The following is a 22325-nucleotide window of genomic DNA, read 5'->3' as shown; positions in this document are numbered from 1 at the left end:
CCAAAGCGCTCTTGAACCAAGGCGTGCTTTCCCATAGCAGCAGGGGACTCAATTTACAAATGGAACACACTCAACAGGAAGCGGAACATGTTCTTATTCCAAGGCAAAGTTCACAAACCAAAACACCTACTTCTTTAGTTTGCAGCATTCTTAATCCAAGTTGTTCATAAACTAAGCTGTTCTTAAACTAAGGTACCACTGTAGTGTATACTTAAGAACTGGAATGGTCTGGAGGCCAGACTTGGGTGTGCATGTGTTTGTCCAAATCTGAAACACGGCTAGTGATACCCACGTTATAGGGGTTAGCATAAGATGGACACATGTTAACCAAGTATAAAAATCACTCTATAGTGGTTAACCAAAATGACTGCAGGTGAACCACTATCTGGAAGCAGAGGAGGACTATGAAGGCTGAAGGAATCTTTGCGAGTTACATATAAGTCGCAAGCTTTTCTTGCTTACCCATGTTATGCACCAAAATGCCCTGGAGGACATCTAGGATGTTTAGAAAATCGGGGGAAATGCTGCTTAAAGATTAATATGAGAAGCATCGAATAAATTCAGATAAACAAAGTTCCAGTGATGTGCATTCTGCAATATTTGTGACGGCAGGTTTGTGTTTGGGACCGAGGACAAAACACACTTTTTTCATGGAACCTGTAGAATCTCACATTAAATGTGAGCAAGGCAGAAGAAAGTGTTAACGTTTTGTCCCATGCTTAACACTTGCATCAAAGCTGTGAATGCAGCTTTAATGCAAGCACATCACTGATCTCATGGATTGCTGTTTATGTCCCAGCATGTTAGAGAAAGATGAAATCTGGCATCCCTGTTGTTCAATGGCAGGGGAAGAGCCAGTTTGTTCTCTGGACAGCTCAGAGCTGATTCCCATTTAGGATTAATTTCCCATCTGGCAGGCATAGGCAATCTCTGCTTTGTTACAAATTGCAATTATTATTATTTGCCTTTTGTTCCAACTGTCTTAAACTTTTTCCCCTTTTAACCTATGTGTATGTAAGCCAATTAATTTAGTAGACATTTCATTAATCTGGTAAAGTGAGCTTTAATCCACAAAATTCACAATACATGTGCGTTAAGTTTTGGAATGGGGTTATAACATTTTTATACATCATAAACTGCATATGTATAAAATTAGACATGCTTATAACACTATTTGATTATTAATTTTTATAAATACTCAATATTAAAACCAGAAAACTTGATTATTTACACCAATAGAGCTTTCCCACAAAATGATCACTTTGTACAAGAACAAATGGTCCAGTGCCAACACCTGTTATTCCCAATTCCATTTTTCATCATCATGTTCTCCATTTTTTAGTGTCCCTGATTTGATAGTTCTCTGACTTTTAAAAATTAAATATTTTAAGTTGGCTTATAAGCATTTTTCCATGCTCTTAGAATGGAGAATGCAATGGTCAATACATACAAAATATGTCATTTATTTTTTTACCTTTGACAATTATTTGGCACTTTTTGCCATACAGAAATGCTATAAGTATAGGAAATGGTGTGAAGCCTGTATATAGTGATTTCCATGTAGGTAGCTTTCTGCTGAGTAAAGTGTTTCAACCAGTATAGGGGAAACAATGGAAAATCTGAAGCAACCATCAGATGGAATGCTAAACCATGGTTTGTTTGTTTTGGCATCATGGTCACATTCCATAGCAAGCCTCAGCCTCTCACACACCACAAAACCTTCACATATGAGGGAACAAAATGTAAAGTTTTCTGTGACAGCTGGAAGTTTCCTGGTTTGGCTAAATCCGGGAGTAACACTGGTTTGATACCTAGGCTATTAACTATGACTCATACAAACCAGAGTGTCCCCTATTCAGCTGAAATGGGTGGTTGTGTTTTGTTCTGAATTCTGACTGGAAGTTTCAGATTTCCTCCCCTCAAGTACAGGAGAGAGAAGAAGGGGAGCTGGGAGTGCACAAGCCTAATGTGTAGTGCATTCTCATAACACTTAAGACGTGGTGTAGCATTAGGTCTGAATGAGACCTGAGAGCAAGAATACAAAAGTTTTCTGAGTTGAGATCTAAGGAAAAAGTCTGGAACGGAGGCTAAAGTTTAATGCATCTTAACTTTTTGGAAGGCGCTCGTCTTACTTTTGCTGGTTTCAGCAGTCCTAATAGCAGCTGCATCTCCTATCAGATAGACTATAACAGACCTTCCAAGTATCCCTATTTCCCAGGAACAGTCCCGGATTTACGGAAGCCGTCCCGGTTTCTGATTTGATCTCAGAATCTCCCGCTTTTCCTTAGGACGTCCCTATTTTCATCAGAGAAATGATGGAGAGTATGGAGTTATGTGACCCCCAAACCAAGGAGATTAGTAACTTTAGACGATATGTGAAGGCAGCCCTGTATAAGGAAGTTTTTCAGTGCTTATTTTTCAATGTTTTTATGTATGTTGGATGCCGCACAGAGTAGCTGGGGCAACCCAATGAAATGGGTGGGGTATAAATAATAAAAATATTACTATTATTATTGAATAGAGTGTCCCTACTTCAGCAGATAAATGGTGGAGGGTATGTAATAACCTTCCTTAATAGTTTTCAGAATCCCGAGGCAAGGGTACCAGTGGCAACCTGACTTTTTTTATCTGTTCCAGTAACTTACTTAGATCTTTATCCCAATATTCATCATACCTGCAATACTTAGTCAATGAGTTAAGCAAAAGTCCTCTATTATAGTAGTAGCAGCAGCAGCAACAGCAATGGAGGTAGAATGGGCAATAAAGCTAGCATTTAACCATACATCACAAACAGAATTTATATATTTGACTCTCCTTTTTTATTTAAAGAGTGCCCTCTCTTGGTTGCCAAGAGAATCTTGTCCTGGAGCTAACATTACATTACATATTTTTTAAAAAAATACAGGCCAAATCGCAGCCAAAGCTACTATGTTCCTGCTGCTTCTGTGCTAATTACAGATTTTCATTGTTCCTCTGTGTTAACAAGAGTGAAATTGAATGTAGGAGAACCCCACTGTGTCCAGGCAGTAGTTAATTATATTTTTTCTCTCAAGATTGTAAACCAGAGGCAAACAGTGCAGTATAACTGACATAACGTCCCTTGGTAATTCATTGCATTAATTATGTGGGATCTTTTTTATTTTTTAAACAATTTTTCTTTAACCACATTAAAATTACTTTCATGTAAAAGGCTTTTAATACTACAGTTCTTTGGCCAAGATCACTTGATAGACTGGGATCTGGCCACTAATGGCAGACTTTATCCAACGTTTGAGAGACATATTTTTCCCCCCACACTGACAAAACTGTAGCAGTTTGAAACAATCCCATTTGTATGTTCGGAATGGAAGGAACAATCAAATTCTACCCTTCCAGCAAAAACATGTCCACAGCAATACTTAAAGGTCCATTGAAATGTTTGCAGCAGTTAGCATTGTTTACATGTTCGTTTCCCTTTCTCACATAGCAGTAACCTCTGCTCAACTACGATAATGATGTAATGGACTTTCAACAGATATTAATAACAGGGATTTTTAAAAATGACAATGTTAAGCCAAAATTATGTAGAATTAGGAGTGGACTTCAAAATAGAAGCAGCATAACTAGACCCAAGGACTGGAGGCAGTACACAGTTTCCTCTTAAAACATGTGTTGGGTACCTTTGCTTCTTCAGATGTTATAAATTATTATCTATGTATTTTTATTTTATTTATTATTGTTATTATTACCCCAGCCACTCTGGGTGGTTCCCTACAGAATATTATTATTAATAATAATAAAGTGATAAAACATCAAACATTAAAAACTTCCCTAAGCGGGACTGCCTTCAGATGTCTTCTAAAAGTCAGATAGTTGTTTATTTCCTTGACATCTGATGGGAGGGCATTCCACAGAGCGGGCGCCCCTACCAAGAAGGCCCAGTGGCGTAGCGTGGGTTGTCCGCACCCGGGGCAAGGCAAGTAATTTGTGCGCCCTAACCCGTGGATTTTAGTAGGGGCAGAGAGCTGCGAGTGCGAGCGCCCCCCGGATGTTGCACCCGGTGCAGCCGGCCCACCCTGCACCCCCCACGCTACGCCACTGAGAAGGCCCTCTGCCTGGTTCCCTGTTGCCTCACTTCTCACAGTGAGGGAACCGCCAGAAGGCCCTCAGCAGTGGACCTCAGTGTCCAGGTTGGACGATGGGGGTGGAGACGCTCCTTCAGGTATACTGGACCAAGGCCGTTTAGGGCTTTCAGGGTCAGCACCAACACTTTGAATTGTGCTCGGAAACATACTAGGTCTGTTTCCTGAAAGACATGTAGGTCTTTCAGGACCAGTGTAATACGGTTTCAGCGGCCACTCCCAGTCATGTTAGTTACTGAACTACAGCTCCCCTCTGCCCCAGCAAGCGTTGCCAAAGGCTCGGGATGGTGGCAGCCGTAGTTCAACATCTGGAGGGCCAAAGCACTATCTTAAAATCCCAAGGATGTTATTTTCCCAGGATGCATAGAAATGGGGAGCATCGATGCTCTGGCCTCAACTACATGGAGGCTGCAAAGGGTCGCCTCTTCCTTATATGAACCTGAATTAAAACAGGAAGCTGAAACCCATTAATGTAGATCCCACTACCTAAATGCCAAGATTAAAAACCTTTGGCCAGTCACTGCCTCTCAGCCTAACCTGCTTCACAGGGTTGTTGCAGAGATAAAATGAGGAGAGCAAGAACCATTCAGCTCCATGAAGAAAAAGTTCAGGTGTAAATGCAATAAAGGAGGGGGGACAGAAGAATTTGTGGGCTCTTGGTAGGGTTGCTGTATTTTGAAGAGCAAAAACGAGGACACATTTGCCGACTTCCAACTATGGATCGCTAGGACTCTCATTTTACATACCCATGAAAAAGAGGCCAGTGTGGTGTAGTGCTTAAGAGTTGTAGACGTGTAATCTGGTGAACCGGGTTCGCGTCTCTGCTCCTCCACATGCAGCTGCTGGGTGACCTTGGGCCAGTCACCCTTCTCTGAAGTCTCTCAGCCTCACTCACCTCACAGAGTGTTTGTTGTGGGGGAGGAAGGGAAAGGAGATTATTTGACACTCCTTCGGATAGTGATAAAGCGGGATATCAAATCCAAACTCCTCTTCTTCTTCTTCATATGGCAATGCTACTCTTGAGCAACACCCGGTATCTGTTAAGAACTGGTGTTTCCTAGCACAATCCATATGGAGATTACACACTCATTCTCAACAAGCCATCTACTTTTACCTTTTGCAATGCCTCCAGCTTATCCTGATTTTGTAATAATAAGGAAATGAGTTAGCTGGAGATCAGCAGCCCACGGTGGGGGCTAGCAGCTCCTACTATTAGTGAAGCAGAGCACTCGCCGTGCTTTGCTGTTCAGAAACAAACCTTTTTTTAAAAAAAGGAAATAAAAATCTCACATACACACACTGTTGTTATTGTGCGGTATAGCCTGAACCTCAGTTTTTTATTAAGGAGTTCCATTTGGAAGGACCGGGTGACAAATCTGCCAGGCTAGCTGTCAGAGGGGGGGAAAGGTACCTTCAGCTGGGAATTGCTGGTTCTAAATTATCTTCCCTGGAAGCATTGCTCACGCTAGCGCATGGCTGCTGATGACACCCTGTGAGCAATCTCTTGCTACCCAGGTCTATTTGCATGCTGCCTGAATTCTAAACAAACCAGGCTATGACTACGCACAGGAAACACATTCTATGTTCTTTTTACGCAAAGGTGAACTAGAAAATGGGGTGATGCTTAATTTAATGCATTTATATCTCACCTTTTCCTCCAAGGAGCTCATACATGGTTCTTCCCCCTCGTCATTTAATCCCCATAACCACTCTGTGTGGTTGGTTAGGCTGGGAGTTACTGGCTTGGCCCAAGGTCACCCAGCAAGCTTAATGGCAGGATGAGGATTCAAACCCTGGTCTCCCAAGTCCTAGTCTGACACTCTAACCACTACACCACACTGGCTCTCAGTGGTTACCTTTGCATCTATCATCCTGGTCCCTTGTGGGGAGAGAGAATGAGCAGGCAGGAAAGTGCAGGTATGTTTTGGGGGTGGATGAAAGGTGTGCAAGTGTGATGAACATTACTCATCAACATTATTCCTTTTAAGTTCTGCCTGACTCCTTTGATTCATCTACATTAATTATCATGTACTTTAACGTTTCTGCTGCTCTTAATGTCTTCCATCTAGCGCAAAGATTTCCCCTCTGCTCTTGTTTCGTGGTTTTGTAATTTGTTAATAGTTAAATGTATTTTAGTCACTTTTATAAATGATACTAACGAAAATGTCTGTAGGCTGCAGCCAGATCCCCAGAGAGTTCGAGTCAGCACTCCTAGTTAATACAAAGGCAAGGGCACCTAAGACATACACCATTTCACTTAATTGATACTATTTTAAATACCTCTTCCCCCAAAATCTCAAAGTGGTATACAATTAAAACCACTCAAAAATGACATGCGAAAATGGGATTTTAAAAAAGGAAGCTATGCCATCCATCTAGTATTCTAAAATGCAGCCATCAGCCTACCCAAATTGGTGTAGTTTTTGTTTTGAATAGCCAATTTAGCATGCTACTCCCAATAGCTGCTCTGCCAGTCAGTGAGTATAGGGCATTGCGGTCCAATGACTGCTGCAACATCACCACCATTGGGATTGCACTAGAACAAGGGTGGGGGGCCTATTGCGCTCTAGATGCTATTGGACTCCAACTCCCATCGTTCTGACCCTTAGCTATTGCTGGACTCCAACTCCCTTCAGTAGCATGTCCAAGAGGGCCAAAGGTTGACCAATCCTGCAGTATATAATGGTGGTGCTGAAGTATGGGTAGACGCTGTCAATTGCCCCCATCCTCAGATGTACTGCGGTGACCTCAAACACAAATGAACTATGTGGCAAAGAGCCATGCGGTCAGCTGGTATGAGAACCAGGCACACTTCCCAGCTGACACACCTCCAAGGCTGCTCTGTCACCACAGCAAACACTGTGTAGCATTGATATGTGTATCACACAGATACAATCCCTTTACAGATGGCTTGCATTATGTGGGCAAAATCAGGGCATAGGGCAAGACTGAGACAAGACAGGAACTGAAAAGGGGGGTGGGGTGGCGATTCGGGTGGGGATGGGACGATAGAGAATGCGGCTTAGGAAAGGCTTTGCTGGAGTCGTGGCTGTTGTAGAGCAACTGAGGGTTAAATGATTGTCGTATCTGTATTAGTGGATACTCCAGCATACACAAGGGGAAAACACTGGCACAACAGCACAGCAAAATGCATAAATGGTTACCCTCTACGCCTGTTATCAAGCTAATGTGAACATTGCTTTGGAGGTAGATCATGGGTGCCTACCCTCCACGCATTAGTACAAAATATTAAATACAAGTGGGCACAAAAGGGTTGCAAACAGGAAGGTGGGGAATACCTTGCAGCATTCACATCTTGAAGGAGACTACTAGGCAGAAGCAATAGCTACAGGGTTTCCTTGCCTTTCAGCACAGAAAGACAGTGGTGTTGCAGAATTTTTACAACACAGAAGCGGGTGGTGGCATAGAATTAAGATGATAAGAAAGAGAATTCAGAAATTCTGCAGCTTGAATTTCCTCTTCCTGGGTGGTCAGAGTTCACTGGAATATTTGTGGGTGGCTTATTCTTGTAAATACACTAAAAGGCAAGCTTTAAAAGGAAATCTCTGGCTTGTTTTTTAACAGCTCTTTGGAGGCGCTCCAGATAAATTAGTGTGTGTGTGGCGTCGTGCCCATTTTCAGTTACTAAAACTAGTTGCGAGAATTAGGAAGAATGTGGTACATACGAGCATGCTAATTTAGTCACTTAAACATTCTTTTATAGCCTCAAGGACAGCTAGAGAAGATATTTCCTCATTTAAATGTTGTATCTAGACAAGGATTAATGTTTACGGCAAAGTCAAACTGAGATCGCAAAAGTTCTCTCAGCAGTAAGCTTCTAAAGGAGGTTTGGCTGTAAAGAACGTTTGGTGCCAGTGCAAGGAATTCCACTGAGACATAACCAGCCGCAGATGATCCAGGTGAACCTGATACTGATGATTCAGCATCAAGGAAAAACACCTCAGCAGATGCTGATGAGCATTCAGCATTGGAAGTGCTAGTTTTATCGCATCTGGTCTAAAAACAGTAGCTTTCAGTGGTCACTAATGAAGGACCTTGCAGGAATCCTCTTAAAAGCCAGTACCCAAGCAGAACTGTCACTCAGTAATTTATAGCCTGCCCAGTTAAGCTCCCATATTTTTGCTTCCTCTGCCACTGCCATGTGTGTAGTCCATTGTTCAATGCATATCATGCAATGTTCCTCGTTGAAACGACAATACTAATGTCTGTTGGGAACTCACCTGGATTTGAAACGGCAGAAACGTGAAGCAAGATCATGGAAGGCTGATAATTAATGGATGTGCAGCTTTCAAACTGAACTGCAGATGCAAAACATCTCTCAGGACTTTTGCACTTCCCGCTTCTTCCATTCACCTCCCTTTTATATGATCTAAAGTGATTCTGCATTAGTGTAGAGTGGGGTTGGTAGTCAACCTGGTGCCCCCCAAATGTTGCCCAGATGTGGGCTATGACCACCACCACCCCTGACCATTAGCAATGCTGGCTGGGGACTGATGGGATTTGGAGTCAGTGACATCAGGTGGGCACCAGGCTGGGGAAAGCTGCTGTAGACAATTTTGAGAAATTTTGTCAAGGTTGACAAAAGCAGCTAATCAAAAATCTCAAAAAGAACAACTACCACAACCTTATTTAGTACAGTGGTACCTTGGGTTACAGACGCTTCGGGTTACACGTTTTCAGGTTACGGACACGCCAAAACCTGGAAGTACCAGAACGGGTTACTTCTGGGTTTTGGTGCATGTGCAGAAACACTAAATTGAACTTTGCGCATGTGCAGAAGCATCGAATTGTGTCCCACGCGTGCGCAGACTATGGGTTGCGAATGTGCCTCCCGCACGGATCACGTTTGCAACGCAAGGTTCCACTGTATTATGAACAGTATGCATAAAATATTTGTATTTTTTGAAGAGTAGTGATATTCTCCTCAGACATGGCCTTTACAGTGTCAAAACCGTAGACCGCATTCCCAAGTTCTTACATTTCACTGATGGCATTTTAGAACAAGGGAGTTTTAAGTTCTGCTTCAGCCTCTGTCTGTGGATGCCAGATTCTTTGCACTGTTCAGATTTCAGTGATTGTTCACTTCCACAATCTCCATGCCCCCAAATAAAGCAGAAAGGTAGAGGACATTAAATCTTCGCACTTGCTTTAATTTAAACATAATTTCCACCAAGACAGGCATGTCTTTCTCTAAAAGTATACATTTTATAAATCACTGCTTTCTCCTCTTTGAATGGTGTTCCTAGATTTGAACAGCTCCTGCTTAATCAAATCAATAGATTTAGAGCACTTTTGTGTCCAGACAATAACTCCCTTGCGGGAATTAGCACTGGGTTCTAAAGCAGAAAGGTCCGTTCACTGACTAATAATAATAAAATTTATATCCCAGCCATCTTGCTGGGTTTTCCCATCTACTCTGGGTGACTTACCACATATATACAACAAAGCATCAGACATTAAAAAACAAAATATCCTATACGAGCAGCAAACAAACCAATAAATCAGTAGAAACCAAGAATAACAACAATAATATAACAATAATAACCACCAACCCTAACTAAACATTTAACCAACATCAACCTGGCAAAAACAAAACAGAGGAATCAAATTTAGAACCAGTTGCCCCACCCCAAAAGTGCATGCGTGAGAAAGCAATGTGGGGAATTTCTAGACCTGAATAACGAATGACCTGACTTCTAGCTTTGATGATGTTGTGTCCTGATGGCTCATGCTCTTGATACATACTTGGTGCCTATATCTTTCCCCCACTATAATATGCGCCTCCGATGTCATTTCCTCTTTCTTTGAGAACATTACAAGTAGCAACAGAACATATCAATGCTGGTTAATGCTGTCTAGGGTGGCACTAGCTGCAGCAAGGCAAATTTTGATTTCAACTGATGATACATCCAGCCATGTAACTACAAGGGCCAACGGTGCCCTCCTCTGCCAGGCAACTCTCACCCCAGGCAGCAGTCTTCCCACCCCATTCACACCAGCTAGGCATAGGCTGGTGCCCATAATTCTGACGGCAGGTACTGCAAGTGATCTGGCGGAGACGAACACCTACTCACTCCAGGTAATGCTTGCTCACTTCCAATCCCTTGGGGAGTCAGCGGCTGACTCATCTTGGAGCAGCAGCTGGGAAGCGCTTTCTGATCATTATTTCTGTAATTCTTAAAACAGCACTATGAGGTGGGGCAGTTTTATTGTCCACATAATATAGGTGGAAACCTGATGGTAGCTAGTTGCCCGCTACGTTCATGGCTGCTGGGCTCTCCATTGGGGGCTCACATTTCTAAGCACTGTATCATACCCATTCATCCTTATGGGCCATGATAAAAACGCCATCAAGTTGCTTGTTGCTAATAAAGCTTTTTATAGTGAAGTCAAGAGGCACACAGTTGGGGCTCCTGTTACGGGGCCTCTTTGATTTGTGAGGCCCATTTGTTCTTTCCTGCTATGTTGCTGGGCACTTAGAGCTTGCAGAAGATATTTGAAACCCAAGGAGGCAGAGAAAGATCAAGTAGATGGGGATCTTTTCCAGACTGTCCATTTGGCATGTATTCATATTTTGTGTGCTATTTTTATTGAAGCAATCTTTGCTAGGCTAGGAGGAAGGGTGGAAATGAAGAAGAAATAAAACAGCTTTGCCTCTGGAAAAGAGGAGAGAGATTGAGACACCTTCAGAACTTGTCATCCACCCCCATTCCTGAAGAATTGTCAAAAATTGTATTATTTTTTACACTGTTGGGTAGGGAGGGCTTTCCATCTCTTTCTAAAAAGACAATATGTTCCCAAAAATCACTTCAGCCCTGTTACAATTTCCCTGACTGCCTTGGTATCCCCCACTGCTTGGGACCTTGTCTTCTGGATACAAAGCAAAAAATAATATACCGTATTTTTCGCTCTGTAAGACGCACCAGACCATAAGACGCACCTAGTTTTTGGAGGACAACAAGAAAAAAAAATATTCTGAATCTCAGAAGCCAGAACAACAAGAGGGTTTGCTGCGCAGCAAAAGCAGCAATCCCTCTTGCTGTTCTGGCTTCTGGGAAAGCTGCGCAGCCTGCATTCGCTCCATAAGACGCACACACATTTCCCCTTACTTTTTAGGAGGGAAAAAGTGAGTCTTATAGAGCAAAAAAGACAGTATATATATTTTAACCTTTCCCCTCTATGGGACAACAGGTACTAATAGAACTAAGAAACAAACTTGGATCCTGATTTTTCTAGTTACTGTCTTCACATGGCAGCCACCAATATTGCCTTTGCAAGGGACCAAAGTGGTGTTGCTTTAACGGAAGAATGTTGAAGTTGCATCTTTCTAGAGGGGAAATAACTGGTACTTTCCTCCTCCTCCATTTCATTATATATCAGCATGTAGAGCAGGGCTTGGCAACCTGTTTACACATATGTTGAACTCCAGTTCCCATTAATCCCTTCCAGCATGGCCAGTAGTCATGGGAGTTGCATAGTCTGACAACTGCTGGTGAAGAAGCGTCAGTTATTTCGTCTAGGCCTTGTTTTCTAACTGGATACCAGCTTTCTGCAGATTCTCAGCAGTTCCAGTTCCAGAAATGCATGCTAAATTAATTGCCCCATTGTCCAAAATCAAGCACTTAATAGCAACCGGAAAACATTTTCAATGTGTTGCCACTCCTTCCTCACTTAAATCCTAGAAACAAACTATTGGACTAAACAGTGACACTGAAAGGACAGTTTACATGAAGCTGCTGAAGAAACGACTTATGTGGACGTACCAGGGCATGTCTTAGCAGGCCTTAGCCCTGCCCATCATGGTCCAATTCTTTCTCTGGCCAATGCTCAGGGATGATGGGAGCTGCAGTCAAGCAACAGATTTGCCACCCCCTGCCATATAGATATTTCTGTTTTCCAAGAGGTGATGGTGCTTAAAATGAGGTTGTGCTCAGTCTCCTGAATTTTATTAGCCCAGCCAGCCATTCAATCTGTGAGCACTTAAAATTATTTTGTCTGCTCATCCTCACTATTAGGAGGAGATAATCACCAAGCAGCCTACGGGACATTCATCTGTGTGCTTTCCGCCTGAAGAGGGATAGCCTCTTCAGAAAGCAGACTGACCCCCTTGCGCTTAATGAAGAGTTTCCAAATGTGAAGGAGGGATGCTAATTTCCAAACACAAATGTGTAGTGGAAGCATGGTGAGAGGGGCAAAACTGCTAGTAAGAGTCTTTGAAGACATAAATAAGCAAGTGTTGTCTCCAATCACCTCTGTAGTCTTTGGGAGAAGTTGTCAGTAACTAGCTTATTTATTCTGACGACTTCTCTCAAAAAACAACTTCCCACTTCCTTCATGAAGTACACAAATTTACTGTCACTCAATGGATTCCACTGAAATCTTGGGGAAATGGAATGTCCCACTTGCCTATTCATACTAATCTAGTGTTTCAGTCAAACTTTCACCCAATAGTTTAACAACCTGTTGCATCATTTACTTCGCCATTTCTATTTTTTCCTTCCTCCTCTGTGTCTAGAAGTTTCTTAGCCTTCAGTCTCAGATTGCTTGTGCAGTTGAACTCTAGTTTTGGAACCACATTGTGTTTAAATGACTCAGCACTCCTCTCAGTTTATTCTTCGTGACTCCTAACTTTTTCTCATCTTCATCATTAATTCACACGCTCACAAGTATCTCCGCATTTTGTAAAGCAGAGCTTTCCAAACTGCGTGTCACGACACATTAATGCGTCGGCTGCAGTGTGTAGGTGTGTCGCACAAACGCTCCCCCCAGGGCTGGAAAGGGGTTAGTTTAACCTCCGGTTTGCTAGGAAAACTGAATTACTGTGTCGCGAAATGATGTGTGTCTAAAAAGTGTGTCACCAACATGAAAAGTTTGGATAGCTCTGTGGTAAAGTATTATACATAGTAGGAAGCTAGGTTGTTTTGTTTGCCTTTCCCCAACTCGGGGCCAATTACACTCACACACTTTGACGTAACATTTAAATAGGGGGTTTCTGCACAGATCCAATCTGCTAAATTCTTGGACACCCCCCCCCCAAAATATTATGCTGATTTAGAGCCCTCCACTGCTTAATACAATACACCTTAATATATGGTTGCAAGGTGATGCTGCAAGTGTGGGGTGTGTGTGTGTGGCTCAACTCATGCTCCCTGTGTATATTCTTCATGCTTTGGAGATGCACCGTAATCCTGTGCTCGTGTACCTCACACAAGACTTCCATTCTTGTGCGGCACATTTGAAAGCCACATATTTTATTATTTAGAAGTAAGTCTTCAACAACTTCCCCAGCAGAAGCAAGGAGCAAATTTGGTCCTCCACTAGGCATCCCCATTGGAACATTGGTTGCCAGCAGCACACAGAGAAGGCAATCCTTGCTTTTCAGTTTGGTGACATTAAGTGTGATGCACTCCTTAGTCACATAAACATTGAATGCCCTATTTATTCCCCACTGGGCATCCTCAAGACCAGTTGCTGTCCCCATATTTAAACTTAAGAGAGCTTTTTTGCACAGAAGAGTTTGGGTAAATAATTAAGCTGTGTAAACATTTCTTCCAAACAGCAGGCTGGACTAATAGGTTCAAGGAGTGCTTCAGTGAAATATGACTTACTTCATGTCTCTCTTTTTCTCTCTGCCCAGTGCGGTGGTTCTGGATGGAAAAATTTACGCCACGGGTGGAATTGTCAGCAGCGAAGGCCCTGCTCTGGGAAATATGGAAGCCTACGACCCCAAAACAAACACATGGACGCTTCTGCCCAATATGCCATGCCCTGTCTTCCGACACGGCTGCGTAGTAATTAAAAAGTACATTCAGAGTGGTTGATGGCCATGAAGACGTGGATATCAAACAGGCTGCCGCCTGCGGAAAGTAGGCAAGAAAAAGAAACTGTCCTACAGAGAAAAATCGAGGAAATGAATAACCGGCAAACAACCTGTCTAAAATTGGGAATAATCTCTACATTGAATGTAGAAATTCATCCTCACCTTTTGGTGAAGGAGCGGACAGCTCCATCCTATGTACGATAGCGTGACTTAATACAAGTGTGCCACTAGATGTCGTAGTGGCACTTGTTACAGACAGAGTTTTGGTTTTACCCAGGTGCAATAATAGCATTTCCCATACGTTGTTTAACTAGGGGGAAAGGAAGAGTCTGCGTTAATACTCCTAGAGGACAAGCTCGGTTCTTAAAACAACTGATTAGGTTTTGCTATTACACGTTAAGCATCGGGCTATGTGAAAGGAAGGTCAAAGTGTCCTTACCACTTTGATTGCTACATTTTTCTTTTTAAACCAACATATGCTTTTCAATACCAATGACCGAGATAGAACTTATGGGACAGACTGCGTAGATTGAGGTCAGTCTTCCACCAGAGCAGATGTCTATTACGGCTCCTTAGAGCACAGCTAATAAAAGGATAGAAGTGTGTCTGTCTGTCTACTAGCATTCCATGTCCTTTTAATGAAAAGGTTTTCTGAAATTGTATGCCAATGTGAATGTGTGGTCGTGAGGAGGGCTTGTTTCTCCCTTTCTACTGTTTTTCTACTGTATGAACAAAATGACAGCTAAATTTCTGTAAAGCAAGAGGCATCTAGGAGCTTTTATTAAACTTTTATTTATCTATTCAAAGTTTAGAATGAATATTCTGTGTTGGGTTTCCCTATTTTGAGCCAGTTATTTAAGGCAATGCCTTTTCTTGGGGGTTTAAGATAGCCACTGAACGACAGTCCACTATCCAGGATATATGCCACTGTCTATATTTTTGTCAGATGAATCAAGATCCTATCTATTTTTTCAAACTCTCTCGCTCTGCCCCTCCCCTTTCCCAAGTATATGTGGGAGTCTTAAAAGAAACCCTCTCTCTCCCCAAGAGGCTTTCAGTGGCTGCTTGTCTTGGAATAAACGCTTCTGCAGCTTTCTCACTGCACAGGTTTAACAACTATAATTGGAATCACATCAGGTTATTTCCTACTTTAGAGAGGGGTGGGGGGGAAAGGTTCTGTAGAGTTGTAAGTATATACACAGCAGGGCTATATTTTTATATGTATATTAAAATATTGTATATTCAGAGAAGCATTGTGACGTGGACATTTCTTTATAAAACTATAAAGCGGAGCAGGTGAGATGGGAGAAAGCTGGGACAACAGGGTTGCGATACTAACAGTAAACATACCTTATGAAGACCATGGAGCCAGTGCCGATATTCTTTGCAGCAGCCAGGAAGAAACAGAGTGGGCGCAACTGTCTATGCTCTTTCACCAAACTTCATCACGGCCATTAGAAAGAAAACTTACATCAGAAGTGCGGCAAGCCACATACTGTAATCACAGAGCAAAATCCTATCTTCATTCAAATATTTGCCATTGAAATCAGTGACGTCGAGATTTTACTCCCAAGGGGACGTAACCTAGTAAGTCACTGGAAACTTAATGGGTCAATGGGAAACTTAATCCAAAAAACCCAGCATCCTCTTGATAACACTTGGGATGTGTCTCGTTTTGTACATTTCCCTGCTCTGGGCTATATTACCAGCGCTAGATGGGGCAGGGAAATGCACAATGCAGCAATTGCCTGAACCCTAAAAGGACAAGGGGAGGGAGGATGCTGTTTGTTGCAGCATCCCAAAGGCAGATGCAAGCGATGCTCTCTCTCTTCCACCTTAAATTGGAAACAAGTCTCGTCGGTTACAGTGGACCTTTTCCAGTAAAGTGTGGTTAGAATCACAGCCTTACTCTGACTTCTAAGTAGCCAGGGAACTGCAGCCAATGGCTAGCTGATTTTGATACCAAAAAAAGCTTTGGTTGTTTTTTTTTTAAATTGGGAAAGTTTTGGATAACCATACAATAAGCTGGCTGGCCAATTGCATTATTTTGTTAAGAATAAATTTATACAATGCAGATGTTAGTATGAAATTCGTAACTTGCCATATTTCAAAATAAATGCTCATCTAGGCAGCAAATCTATAAAACGACTAAGCTCTCTGAAATGGACAGCAAGTGTTCAGATTTATGCAGTTTTTTTGTCTTATTCTCTGAAGGGGGGGAAAAGTCATGTGAAGTATTTTTGTCAACCATAGTGCAAAGTGTGAACCTAAAAGATTGGCGCACAAGTTCCTCACTGCCTGGGGCAGGTTGATTTTTAGCATTGGTGTGTCTCTGCCTCCAAAGGAGGTGCCAGCTTGTAAGGCTTGCTAAGCATTTCAACTTCTCCAAATTTATCTTCGTTCTTCTTTTCTCACACTGCAACAAATCTGGCTATTTCTGTGAATACTAAAAACACAGGGTTTTCTGTAATTATACTGTATATATGTTTACTGTTAAGTTCTTGTTAAAATAAATCTATTTCTAGATCTAGATTCAGCATTAATTGGACTATTTTTTGTTTAAAAAACCCAGCAGCAACACTTGGATCAACTCTATGTTGTTCTTAATCAGGCTTCTTTCTAGGCACGGGTGACAAAACCTTTATAGCTCTTGGAAATTAACCTGGATTCTAGCTGCTGAAACAACTGCTGTTTTGGCATTCTTTTCCTTTAACTTCTAGAACACATATTCTGCCACAATCTTATCAAGCTTTGTCAACATTTCACAAATATTTATTTCTATACCCACAGATTTGCACTACCTTGTTTTATGATATGCTAAAATTGGAAGCCACTTCTACCATTTGGTGAAACATTTTCAGTATCTCAGAGGAGGAATTGCAACCCACAGCTCTGCGAACTTTAAAACAGGTTTTTTGGTTTCTTGCCTGTTCAGTTCAACATTGTAGGTTAGCTATAAATTGCTAGGTGGGAACAAATAGCCAGCCAAGTACAATAAACTGGTCCCAAGAAGCTCTCTAGCTGTGCAGGCTGTTTTCAGCAGTGGAACATTTTGTAAGATGATTAGGTCTGGTTTCTTCATTAAAGGAAAATGTGAGTCTCCAGACAGTGAGAAACTCTGAGATCTTAACCTGCAGTCATTTAAATCATTTTTGTTTTGTGTCACGGCTCAACTGGAACACCAGGAAAGTGACTCGTGTTTTCAATTCAGTTGCTGAAACCATCCAGGGTGAGTTGAAGGAGCTGCCAACCTTATCAACACTGGAGAAGATGTCTTATTCAGCACAAGTCAATACTACTTGGTAAGATGAGCAAGGCAGAGGGCATTTTAGTTTTGCTTGTATGTGCAAATTATTCTGGGTTTCCTCTGGGAAATTGGAGGAAAGCCTCTTGATAAATGAATCATATGCACATATCTGCTACAAGATGCAAAAGCAATCTCCTTAAAAGCTTTTAGAAATTCTAAACATAGATTGGCTCATCTTTTCACCTTTTATTGACACCAGCCATTCATTTACTACAGGAGTAGCGCACAACCCTTTAAAAACTTGTTTGTGCTCTTCACAGTTTGGCACAACTCATCTGTCATCAAGCAGGAAGTCTCAGAATGTTGTATCACATTTGTCATGGTAGGCTGTTAATGTGAGTGTGCAGAGTGCTCTGAGGTTTGGTGGTATAGCACAACTGGACACAAGTTTAGCTAGAACATTTTGTTCCTAAGCATGCATTTACCAAAATTTATATAATACTTGATAATAACAAAGCTTCTGAGCATTTTTCAAAACTGAAAAACATTACGATTCTTGATTTTTAAATCAAGGTATTTAAAAACAGTCAAAGGGTTATTAAAATCAGAAGTGGCTAAGAAGCGGGGGTAAAGGTAAATTCTTCATGTCTCGTAGGCTTGCCTAAATGAAAATGTTTTTACACAGGTGGTGGTCTTGTTACTTACAAGTGCAGAAGGAACCTCCAACACAGCAGTAAAGTGGGCATGGATTAGGGGTACAGCAAACTGGATGCAAGTGGCTAAGGGGTTTAGAAATTAATAGTAACACCTTAAACTTGGCCTGCTGGCCAATGAGCAACCAGTGCCGATCTGAACAGAAGTGCTGGTTCCTGCACTAGTGCGTTGCAACAATCCAACCCTGAATTAATCAATGCCTTGGTGTGATCAAGGTTACAAGTTCAGGTTGCAGCAGTTGCACCAATTGCAACTGGTAAAAGGTGTTTATAGATGCTAAAGTTACCTGGGCCTCCAGTTGGATCCAGAAGCACTCCCGGGCTGAGTCGCACCTGTTCATTCAAGGGGTTTCTGGAATTGTACAGAAGCTATCAGGTCCTGCAACAAATCTAAAGTTTCATAAGCACTCAAAGCTACCAGGCCATAGATAGAAACCGGGCAAAGCTACAACTGTACATACTGCCATTGGGCTGAAGACGGGAGCTTAAACTGATCTTTTGGAAAGGAAAAAGGCAACAAGTCCCCTCTTTGCTGATCCTGGGAAAAAGTCCTCCAGCCACACAACTCTTCCACAACACCTTTTTAATACGTTCCACTGTAAAGTGAGTTTCTCAAACCACCTCCAAATATCTCTGCCACAACTGATGGTGGAGAGTAAACTCCCTAAATATGTTTTGAAGCCAGGCAATGCAGTCACATAAAGCTCCAAAGTAGTCCATGCCAGCTCATCCACTTTCCAGAAGGTAAGTTTTCTGACATGCTTCCAGATCAGGGAACTCAAAGTCCTTGCTCAATAAAGTTCAGGTGTTACTCGAAAAAATTCAATAACTACATAGCTAGAAATCTGTCTAGTGCAACTAATGGCCATTACAATGTCGCATTCACACAGCTCAACGATAAAGTAAGGAGGGGAAAGTCAGTGTATGAATAGTAAAGCCGCCATTATCTGAACTCTGCATCCTTTATGAGGCCACATGCCAATGTACATGCCATACACAAAGAAGCATTTCTCATACAATTGTTTGGAGCAACTACATTTATATCCTGTCCTTCTTCCAACTAGCTCCAGGTAGCATACATAATTCTCACACACACACCCAATTGTACCCTGTTGCTACAATATTCACTTTGTATGTGTACCACAATCTCCTAAGAGCAGAAACAAGTTCAGAGCAAGGCACTTTAGCTGTACAGGTGGCGCAAGATTTCTTTGGCAGAGATGAATGCCAGGACAACATTTTCATCTGGAGTTTCTGCAATCATCCAGCAGTCTTTTGTTCATGGAGTTATCTCCAGCTGTTAATACATAACGACATAGATCTAAAGAACTGCAAGACTAATTCCACAAGCCCAAGCAACACATTTCAAACAGCAAGCAAGCCCCAGTGACACATGGAAAACCTCGGCAACAAAGGGCATTTTCTAAACTTAAGCGGTTGAGAGGATAGATGGAAAATCAAAAGAAAAAGTATAACATTCCCATTAAGTGCATCCAAGCCCTTCAATATGCCTAAAGTCACACGCTGAATCTCGGCCAACTGGATTTTTCCACATTCTTTTGTTAAGTAAGAGTGGCCATTATCTTTCCAATAACAAATTATGCTGCCTAAACTGTTTAATCACAAGATAGGAGCCCTGCGATTAGCATTTCATTAAATGCAAGGAGTAGCAAGAGAAACTCAGAATTTTTACTTGTCATCTTTATTCAAGTATTTCACAGCAGTTATATTACAAATTACAGTAAAATGTCCAAAATATCCAAAAGTTCAAAAAAAAATTAAATAATTTACTTAAACTAATGCAGAATGAAGTCAAGATGCAAAAAAAAAAGATCAAGTGAAACACAATCCTGAATACAACTTATAAGAAAATCCAAAATTTATCATAGCTGATGAAGTAAGCTTAATCAAAAAGCCGACGCACATGAATGAAAGCAAACAACAATACACCCCCCACTGCCTAAGTAAACCAATGTACAATACAGAAAAGAAGCAGGTAGAAGGAGCCCAGATTTAAGCTTAAGGTGAATTTACACACAAAAAAGGGAGGGAGAAGTGATGACCAGTTGCAAGACCTGCCATTCGGAATATCAAACGAAGCCAGAAATGACCCTCCAACTTAAAAAGTATGGTAAGACAAGGTATTAGAAAACCAAAACCAAAATAAAACCCTATAATAAATACATTGGCATATGAGAAAACTCAAGCAACAATACCAAGGACACAAAACATAAATTAATCACAGGTGAAATTCAAGCTTGCAAATACAATTAACTCCACAGCCATGTTCATCTTAGAGCAGTTCCATCATTACCCCCACAGAAATTTAACCTCCATCTGGCCCTAGGAAAAGGCCTTTGCACAGGAGTTCATTGGTAATATTCATAACAAGGAACAGGAATTGATTTGTACAGATTATTGCCAATTTTATGTGGCAAAATAATAGTAACAAAAATACAGAGAGTAAACAACTTGACAACATGGATAGATTAACAGGTTTAACTCTACAACCACTAAGCTATTAGTAAAGAAAAGCAATACATGTTTTAGTGTGGTTTTGGAGTCAAAAAGGGTGACTATATAATTTTAATGTTGCCCACTAACACATTTATATAAGCTAATTCTTCCGAAAAACCTAAACATTTAGGAAGCAGTCCTCACTTTCTTATCAACATTCAAAACTACTAAAGTTTTTTTCCTCTCTCTCTTCCCCTTAACTGACCAGTTGGAAGCATTTTCAATGTTGGATCTGAATTTAAGATACTCTTTTCAAATTATCTGACAACTATATTTAAAGGATTTAAACTTGTACAAATTTAGTAACCTGTTAAAAATGTATGTAGTCTCTCTTTTCACAAGTGCTGCTGCTACTTGAACAAAAGAACCTTTAAACTACAATATTTTTAAAAAATGCTGCAAGAACCTGAGACTTGCAAAAAAATAGCTTTACCAGAAACTTACTACAAAAAATCTGCTACATTTCATTTCATCAAATCTCAAAGTTTTGTAACAATTTCCATCAAAATACAAAATGCTAATGGTTTTGACGGCGGCAAAAATATCCTAGACGGGTGTCATGGCAATAAATACTAACTTAAAAGATGAAAAGTTCCCCACAATCAAATTTCTAAAATGAAAGAACTAGTTCAAGATGCTTTTCATTTTTAATCGCACTTTCCCACCAAAAATACAGCACTTCTACAGGAGTCGCGTTTAAAATAGTGTGACTAAAATGCACATTAGGAACGAAGACAAGTGGCGTTTGAGGGGGCCTGGAGAAGGCTTGGCTAAAATTAGGGTGCTTGCATGTACATTCTGACTGGGAAGGAGGGGAAAAACTTTGGATTACTGCAGTAGCCCAGGGCTAGAGTCTGGTTCAGAGCACAAGCATGCTACTATGAAGTGGTCTAATGACAAAGTACCTTCGCTTCGGCACGTAAATGGTGGATTACAGCCTTCCGTAAACACTGGTGGTAAGTAAAATACAAAAAGCTGAGGTAGCTGAGTATCTCTGCAGTAGTCCAAGGCTGTATTTCTTTACTTAAAGCAATACCTACTGGGTTTCGTATTTTGAAGACACCCTTTCAGATTATATATATATGTATATATAAATGGATAACTACCTCTTATCAGCTCATAAAATCCACCTGATCTCCTCCACGTTGCTCTAAAAGATCTGAGAGGGGCTTGTGGAGCACAGGAGGGCCTTTTGCAACAGACTTCACGATGCCTAAGAGTGTCTCCTCTCAATTGCCAAAGAAGAAAATGTTTCAAACTGTTGTCACATCATTCAGCTCTAGAGTTCTGCAGTCTTTACAGGGCATCCAGGGGTCCAAATCAAACAAAATGAAAGGCCGGTCAGTTGCTTTCTACTTAATACTGCTCCATATGGATTCTACTGAATGAGCCTGGCGTAATTCATTTTTAAAAAAGGCTAAAGGACTGAAGCGCAAAACCGCCGCTTCTCTGCCTATGGCCACCCAGCAAGTTACATTCCCAAATAATGGAAGCCAGTCTTATACCTTCCAAAATAATGGACCTTTAGAAAGAAAGAAACCTGTTTTTAAGAACTCTGAAGAAATAAAATGGAACAATAAAAAAATAAACTACAGCCACTTTGAATAATTACTGTGAAAGCCTCAGAGTGTAATTTGTTTGATAAACAAATATACTTGTGGAATAAATGCATCTTACCATTTTTAGATAACATGGTTATTTCCATAATTTAGGTTTCCAGAGAGCAACACAGACATGTTAAAACATAATACTGGCTGCCATTTTGACAGTGTGGGAACCTGAAACTGTTCTTTGGGAACACAGGCTTTTGAAAATAACTTTCTAACTCTGTCATTGGCTACAATCCCAACCATTTTAATAGCCTTGTCCTCCTCCTCAACTGACTA

General features: G+C 41.2%; 1 protein-coding gene across 1 annotated transcript in view; it reads left to right on the top strand.

The window, feature by feature from the left end:
* The window catches only part of KLHL29 (kelch like family member 29), a 425462-nt gene extending 403617 nt beyond the window's left edge, over nt 1-21845 (top strand). The window contains exon 14 of the mRNA XM_081906134.1: nt 13780-21845. Coding sequence (XP_081762260.1) covers nt 13780-13963 — 184 coding nt within the window. The 3' untranslated portion in view covers nt 13964-21845. The remainder of the gene's footprint in view (nt 1-13779) is intronic.
* Nucleotides 21846-22325: the final 480 nt, after the last annotated feature.

This window comes from Podarcis melisellensis (assembly GCF_964234715.1).
Source record: "Podarcis melisellensis genome assembly, chromosome: 3".
NCBI classification, from domain to species: domain Eukaryota; kingdom Metazoa; phylum Chordata; class Lepidosauria; order Squamata; family Lacertidae; genus Podarcis; species Podarcis melisellensis.
The sequence above is the reverse complement of the archived record's forward strand: the minus strand, read 5'-3'. Positions and strand labels throughout refer to the sequence as shown.